The sequence below is a fragment of the Panthera tigris genome, chromosome E3 (assembly GCF_018350195.1).
Source record: "Panthera tigris isolate Pti1 chromosome E3, P.tigris_Pti1_mat1.1, whole genome shotgun sequence".
Lineage (NCBI taxonomy): Eukaryota > Metazoa > Chordata > Mammalia > Carnivora > Felidae > Panthera > Panthera tigris.
This window is the reverse complement of record NC_056675.1, coordinates 29,415,024-29,423,481: the sequence shown is the minus strand read 5'-3', so window position 1 is coordinate 29,423,481 and position 8,458 is coordinate 29,415,024. Positions and strand designations below refer to the sequence as shown.

Here is an 8,458-nt window from a genome sequence, read left to right as displayed (position 1 = left end):
GTTAAAAACATGGGGCTTCTGGGGGGCTCAGGGGGTTAGGCGTCCGACTTCGACTCAGGTCATGATCTCGCGGTTCAGGAGTTCGAGCCCCACATTGGGCTCTGTGCTGACAGCTAAGAGCCTGGAGCTTGCTTCAGATTCTGTGTCCCCCTCTCTCTCTCTGCTCCTCCTCTGTTCTCTCTTTCTCAACAATAAATATTGAAAAAATTCTCTAAAAAACAGACTTGGCCACAAAAAAGGAACTCCTGACACAAGCAATGGCATGAATGAGACTCAAAAACATCATGCTGAAAGAGGCCTCACTGGAGAGCACACCCTTCATGATTCTATTCCCATGAAGTTCCAGAAAAGGTCAAACTAACCTGTAGTGGAAAAAAAAGCAGGCTGGTGGGTGCCTCTGGGGGGTGGCAGCGGTGTTGGGGTTGACTGGGAAGAGGCAGAAAAGAATATTCTGGGGGTGATGGGGATGTCTGTATCTTGGTAGTTATGGTTGCATTTGCTAGAACTTCTTAATTGGTACACTTAAGATGTGAGCATTTCAGGGGCGCCTGGGTGGCTCAGTCAGTTGGGCGACCGACTTCGGCTCAGGTCATGACCTCACGGTTTTTGAGTTTGAGCCCTGTGTGGGGCTCTGTGCGGATGGCATGGAGACTGCTTGGGATTCTCTCTCTCTGTCTCTATCTCTCTCCCTCCCTTCTTTGCCCCTCCCTTGCTCTCTCTCTCTCTCTCTCAAAATAAACAACAACGACAAAAACTAGGATGAACCGATGGAAGAAGGGATAGCTGGTTATGTAATAATGCAAAGATAGCAAAATAGTAGCTGTACCATCTAGGAGGTACATGAGTAAATGGGTGTTCACTGAATAATTCTTTCAACTTCTCTGCATGTTTGAAATTTTTGACAACAGAATGTGGCGGGGCGGGGCGGGGGGGAGGTACTGAATGAATTCAAAACTATAGAAAAGGACAAGAGCGCAGCATTCAGTCTCCACCCCAGCTCTGAAATCAAAGGACCACAGAACTATCTGCAGGGAAAAACGGAGGTCCCCACTTCCACACCCACCTGCGGCTTTGGCTCCACACGTTAACCAAAGCCAGAAACACAGATCCATTATCATCATATGGCCCTGGGCCTCTGCATCGAAAGCCAGAGCACCACCCTAGGGTCTGATGCCCCAAGAGACATCGAGAAAGCCTGTATGTGTGTGTGGAGTGGGTTGAGGGCCAACCCAGGACAAGTGTTCCACGTGACGGGGTCCAGTTGGGAAGAAAATAGGGGTTTGAGCACGGATGAGGGCTCCGCCATGTATTTAATCCTGAGCCAAATCCCCGGTGACTCAGCTCCAGTTGACAGACGACGACACAGGGTCTCAAATCAAAAGCGTCATCTTCAAATCTGCCATTTACCGCGCACTTGTGTATGCTGGGCCTTTTACGTGATTTCCTTTAGTCCTGGCAACCACCCTGCGAGGCAGGTTTATCGCCCTGATTTTATCACTGAGGAAACCGAGGCGGGGAGAGGGCAATGTGTCCGAGAACCCACGGCTGGAGCTGGGGTGCAAGTCCAGCTCTAGAAGGCTCCAGAGCACAGGCCCCTTCCAGCACGCCCCCTCCCCGAGCCCTCCTCTGGAGCCGGAGCAGCCGTGTGTGTGTGTGTGTGTGTGTGTGTGTGTGTGTGTGTGTGTGTAAAGCTTTCTGAGCAGGGAGAACCGGGCTCAGGGTGCCACGCAAGTGAGTTCCTCAGGCCACACGTACTTCTCCGACGTGCGTCAATCACAGTCTGTGGTTGGTTTTCCCTCTTGTTTACTACGTTAGCAAGTATCGGGCACTACCTGTTCCTACCTGTCAGTTTCTGAGACCCGGCACAGCCCTGGCAGTGCCCTGTAAGCCTCCTGTAGACATCAGCCTTTATCTGCACCTCCCTGTGCACCACCCCGCTGGGCTGTGAGCAGGGACGAAGCTCTAGAAGGGGTGGGAGCTCCTCCCAGACAAGTTTGGGTTTGTAACTCCGCACAAACTCTTGGGTAAGGCGGGGTGGGGGAGGGAGGGGAAGCGCTAAGAGGCTCTCAACTGGGGAGAGTGTCTCACTGATCCGAATTCACACAGCACCACTGATGGCAGAGGGTTCCACCCGCCACGCAGGACACCCGGACCCTCCTACACAGCCATTCTCCACGGGGCTCGGCTCCAGCAACGGGCATCTGACTCATTAACGCAAGTATAAGGAGTTGGAGGTTAAAAAAAAAAAAAAAAATCCACGAACACCAGGCTTCCTGACTTACCAGAGCTTTTTAGGGGTGATCTTTAGAGAGAAATACATCTATGTAAAGATCAAATACGTCATTCGCTTACCAAAAAGAAACAGGAGAAAACCAGAATCCTAGGAAAATTTCTTTAATTTTCATCTCTTGGAAATACATTTTTCATTTTTATTTTCCATGATACAAAAAAAATGTTAAATATCTAACAATGATCTACATGAAACAGACCTACGGAAGTAGATCCATGAAATCCTGTCGCTGCTGTGATCTGTTTCAACAGAGAGAGGGCTGGTACACGTTGTAATCTGTGATTTCACACACACACGCACACACACACGCACGTGTACACACACATGCCACCTTACCCCCGGACACGCTCCAGAACAGAGACGGCGAGCAGGCTAAGGTACGGAAAAGGGAACACAGCACTATGTGTAAAAACAGAAGTGAACTTTTTGTACTCGTCCAGTTCGCCTTGAAAAACTCACAAGTTAGGAAGAAGGACTCTAAATAAAAATGCCCCAAAGGCCAAGGCATATGGTAAGCGTCTTTATGGGTGGACGGCGTTAGACATTTTCCTACTGGAAAAACAAGCTGGAGTGCTTAGTATTTTCAGGCAGCTATGGCGGGAAGTGGGCAGACGCGAGGGGTCTCTCCACGGGGGAGACTGTAACCGCGTGCTGCGGAGGCCCCCAAATCTGCGCACGGGAACACGAAAAGAAACCTCTCGAAGCAGTAAAGACTTCAACCCCAAAACTCACGATCCCGGTGCCCAAGAATGTCGGCTCTTCGCTTACTTCACAGCCGACGATCCCCACCAGGTAGGTTCTTAAACGCGCTAAAATTCACGACACTGGAAAAGGGGTTTCACGTGAGCAACAAATCATCAACTGGTTAATAATGTGCACATTCAAGACGGCCTACAACCGTGCTGAGTGTCAGCAGACAGTTTACATTAAAAAGGAAGAAAAGAAACACAGCCACACAAATAAAAGAAACTGGGTTTCTGCCAGGACACAGACTTGGCTTCAAACCCCTCCCATACCACATTTCATGAAATTAAATACAGTATGGCTTCTGAATGTGCCAGCTGGGTCCTCCTCAGCCACGGCACCAGCGATTTGTTTTCCTTCGGGTCTCGGTTACCACGTGTCGGGAACCTCGAAGAGCTTGGCAGGGCTGCCCGGGAGGCCTCCTGGGGGGGAAGGACAAAACAAGGTGAACAAGAAGAGGGACAGCACCTGGGGGACCAAGCGACCAGCTGGGAGCACAGCGCTCAATGCCAGCCGCAAAGGCCGAGGCAGATGGGGCTGGGCTGGGCAGAGATGGTTCACAGACAGGCCCTGCCCACGGACGGCAGTGCCCAGCAGACGGCGGCGACCCCACAGAAACTTTGCACGTAGGATTAGGGACGCGCCTCCCTGGACGGACGCCTCTGTTAACTTCACGGGGGTTAAAGCAAGGACGCTCACGTATCTCTCGGGGAGCACGTACTGTATTCTTTGCCACCACACTGGGCACTCGGTTCATTTAATCCTTTTTTTTTTTTAATGCTTATTTATTTTGAGAGAGAGAGAGAGGTTTGTAAGCAGGGGAGGGGCAGAAAAAGAGAGGGAGAGGAAGGATCTGAAGTGAGCTCTGTGCTGGCAGCAATACGCCCAATGTGGGGCTCGAACTCCTGAACTGTGAGATCATGACCTGAGCTGAAGTCAGCTGCCCAACAGACTAAGCCACCCAGGTGCCCCTCCTTTTTTTTTTTTTTTTTTTTTAAGCAAGGTTTACACCCAACATGGGGCTGTAGGCCCCAAGTTCAAGAGTCACATGCTCTACTGAGCCAGCCAGGCACCCCTCCGTTCATTTAATCTTCATGAAAGCCCAGCATGGTGGTACCAATATCCCCATTTTACAGATGTAAGAGCAGGCTCAGAGAGGCTAAGTAAGATGACCAGTCTCACTGCCAGAGAGCAGCTGAGATGGGACTGGCTCCTCCCATGGCATGCAGAGCCCTGTCGCGTCCCAGGACACCAGGCTCCTCTGTGCTGGGCCATACCGGCACCCAAATGAGAAACCCGAGGGGCTGGCAGCTTTGCAGAGGAGAGAAGCTGACCTATGGGGGTTCAGAGAGACCCCAAAAAGCAGCCTTTTCAGAGTCTGGCAACACTGGCTAAGCCCTGAAGGTCCTCTCCAGTTGCGAACAGTTTCACCAGGCAGCTGGACGCTCTTCTCCACTCAGGACACTCCCTGGAACAGCAGCGGCACAGCTGGGCTGGGCCTGGACCAGGCGTGCCTGGGGCTGAGAGAAGGGGAATCAAGTCAGGGAAGAGCACGTCTGCGATGGAAAGTGGGACAGACCGGCAGGGTGGCCCCGGGGTTCAGGCAGGGCTGGCAGGGAAACTCACAGTAAAGACCGTGAGGCCGCTCCGGTGAGCAGTGATAAGGGACAGGAGATGTTCTGGGGATCCAGGTTGATCAGAGAAGGAAACGCAGAGAGGCTCCCCTCCCCAGAACAAGGAAACACTGCAGATGGGCTGTGATGAGACCTGGCCAGCCTGACCTTCTCAATCATGCATTTATACAATGCCTAACTGGAAGGAGGAAAAGAAACATCGATGAGGGCATTTGTATGATTCACATACCAAAAGAAATATTACAGCAGCCAAAGAGCCATTTTAAAGATTTCTTTTTAATTTTTTTTAATGTTTAATTCTTTGAGAGACAGACAGAGCATGAGTCAGGGAGGGGCAGAGAGACAGGGAGACACAGAATCCGAAGTGGGCTCCAGGATCTGAGCTGTGAGCACAGAGCCCGATGGGGGGCTCGAACTCACGAACCGTGAGATCATGACCTGAGCCAGAGTTGGACGCTCAACCGACTGAGCCACCCAGGCACCCTGCCAATGAGCCATTTTAAAGGCAAGAGCCACACTGCCCAATGTGGGGGACTGAAGTAAATTAAAACTAGCTGTGAGGAAAACAAATAAAACAGCTAAATGGCTGAAAGTATAAGTCATCCTTACAAGAGCACCTGCTGCTGGCTGGATGGGACTGGGTGTGGGCGTGGCTGCAGGCCGGCAGACACACAGGAAGTGACTCGCCCAAGAGCTGGTGAGGAGGAATGGAATTAGCGGGAGCTCTGGATGAGGCCAGCCTGGCTTGGCCATATGACTAGCTGTATGGCTCTGAACAACTCTCACAGCCTCACCTATCAGCGGGACTGAAGACTACTTTCATGCCACACTGGCCTGCTGTGATACGGCAGAGTTCCTGACACATGAACATGTTTAATGCATGTCAGGTCCCTTCTTCTTATCAGTAAGGTGGCCCAACACTGAACATGGTCGTTGCCCAGGAAGCCAACAGACTCCAGTCAAGAAGGGCCTAGTTTCCACTGCCTAAAACGTACAGCTGCTGAGCAACAATGATGTGTCCAGAGGAACCAGAACTTTAAGAACCATCTGAAGGAGACCTAGACCAGAGGGGGCTGGAGGTCACTGATGGTGTTCTTTCCAGCACTTTCTGGAAAGGGAGCACTGTAGACTGAGGGATGAGTCTCAAAGCTAGTGGATAAGGAGCCGGGGTCAGTGTTCGGGGGAGCTCATTTTCACAGGCCTGTTTTACTAAAGCGCAGAGAATTACTCTGGAACGATTCGTTTTAAATGAGTATTTCAGGACATCTGCCTCCTGCTAAAATGGATCTCAATGCATACCCTGCATCATACAAGAAAATTAACTCAAAATGGGTTGTACATCTAAATATAAAACCTAAAACCATAAAACCTCTAGAAGAAAACACAGGAGAAAATCCTTGTAATGTAGAGTCAGGCAAAGACTTCTTAGTTGTGACACCAAAAGCATAATGCAAGGAAACAGACATGATACAATGGACTTCAGTAAAACTGAAAACTACTATTTGGAAGATAACATTAAGAAGATGAAAAGAAAAGCAGAGTCTGGAAGAATCAGCAAAACCCAAGAGGACTTGGATCCAGAATATACAAAGAACTCTCAAAACTCAATGAGAAGAAAACAAACAACCCCATGAAAAAATGGGCAAAAGATCTGAAAAGACATTCCACCCAAGAAGAGATCTGGATGGTAAATAACCGCACAGAGACATGCGTAGCATCATTAGTCATTAGAGGAAATTCAGGTCAAAGCCAGAACGAGATACCACTACAGACCCACTAAAATGGGCTACAAAGGACAATCCCAATACTGGTGACCGTGCAGAGCCACTGGAGCCCTCACACGCTGACAGCGGGAATGCACGATGGTGCAGCCACTTTGGAAAAGGCCATGCCAGTGTCTTATAAAGTAAAACACTGCACTTACTACCTGACCCAGCAATTCCACTCTTAGGTATTTACCCAAAAGAAATGAAAACTTAGTTCAAACAAAAACCTGTTCGCAAATGGTTACAGCATTTTTTTTACTTGCTTAAAAGTGGTAACAACCTACACGCCAACTGGCAAAATGGATTGACAGGGATACGTCCATAAAAAGAACACTACTCAGCGGCAAGGAGTAAGGAACCACTGGTAGATGTAATAGCATGAATGTATCTCAAATGCATTTGGTTGAGAAAGAAGCAGATCAGGGCCAGGATCTAGGGGTGGGAGGAGGGATGGAGGCGTGAGGGAATCTTCCGGAATGATAAAACCATTCTCTCTCTTGATCACAATGATGGCTGTACACATGTGTTAAAATTCCTCAAATTGTGCACCTAGAAGTGAGGATTTACTGTACAAAAATTGTATCTTTTTTTTTTAATATGAAATTTATTGTCAAATTGGTTTCCATACAACACCCAGTACTCATCCCAACAGGTGCCCTCCTCAATGCCCATCACCCACTTTCTCCTCCCTCCCACCCCCCATCAACCCTCAGTTTATTCATAAATTGTATCTTAATAAAGCTGACCCTTAGGAATGTTGCTTCAAGATCCAACAAAACTGGGGCACCCGAGTGGCCCAGTCAGTTGAGCGTCCGACTCTTGATTTTGGCTCAGGTCATGAACTCAAGGTTCATGAGATCAAACCCATGTCAGGCTCTGTGCTGACAGTGTGGGGTCTGACTGGGATGCTCTCTCTCTCCCTCCCTCCCTCCCCTGCTTGTGCGCTCAAACACACACACTCTCTCTCAAAATAAATAAATTAACATTTAAAAAGAAAGCTAAAAAAAAAACTGGGGCGCCCCGGTAGCTCAATCAGTTAAGCGTCCGACTCTTGATTTCAGCTCAGGTCATGATCTCACGGTTGTGAGATCAAGCCCCATGTCAAGCTCCACGCTGAAGACTGCTTAAGATTCCCCCTCTCCCTCTACCCCTCCCCTGTGTGTGCCTCTCTCTCTCAAAAAAAAAAAAAAAAAAAAAAGCCAAAAAATGTAAAAATAAAATATGCTAATAATTAAAATGATTTGACTGAGAGGTTTTTAAATGGGGAAAAACACTGGATACTAAATTGCCTAAGAAGCATGATGCCAACTACATATAAAAATCCCAGGCAGACTAAAAGCACTTATGAACAGAGTATCAGGCAACCACGGGGCTTCATTTTCTTTCCGTTTTTCTTCATTTTACAGATTTTCGTAGTGAGCACACGATTTTTATTAACAAGACCACAACAGAAAATGAAAAGCGGTCAACACAGCAGGTGACTGTTGGTGCTTGTGTACCTTTCTCCTGACGGAGCTGACAGGGAGAAATTCTGAGAGGTAAGAGATTTCTTCCCTCAGGTGAATCCAGAACAGAATCTAAAAAACTACATGGTACCCTGGAAAAGTGCCATCATATCATTTTCTGCAGAGTGGAATTCTGTATACAGAAAGATCCTTTGGGGTGTTACACAAACATTTTTAACCGGGAAACGTTCCAAAGTGTCTGGTGAGGGGGCGGTTTCCCGCCCCTGAGAAGGCAGGGTTCCCGGGTGGCTTACGGGGAGCCCTGGCGGGCTGCCATGAGGAATGGGGACTGAGCAGCACACACCTCATGGGTCACACGGAGGCCGTCAACCGCATTTTCATTGAGGAATTAAAAAGCTCCTTGGCTGGACCTCCTGAGCCTGGACTGAGTGCTCAGCAAAGGCAGACTGAGTGACATCCAAGTAGATCCTCCATTTTCCATGCTGTAACCTTATGGGTCTAAGCATGAAAGGTTCAACAGATTAGTCAAGACCCCAGTGAAACTGCTGGTTCTTGGTA

The 8,458-nt window shown here is 48.9% G+C and overlaps 1 protein-coding gene across 1 annotated transcript in view; it reads right to left on the bottom strand.

The window, feature by feature from the left end:
- Positions 1-2,588: 2,588 nt before the first annotated feature.
- PARN (poly(A)-specific ribonuclease) overlaps positions 2,589-8,458 on the bottom strand; it is a 167,673-nt gene continuing 161,803 nt past the window's right edge. The window contains exon 24 of the mRNA XM_007076862.3: positions 2,589-3,456. Coding sequence (XP_007076924.1) covers positions 3,404-3,456 — 53 coding nt within the window. The 3' untranslated portion in view covers positions 2,589-3,403. The remainder of the gene's footprint in view (positions 3,457-8,458) is intronic.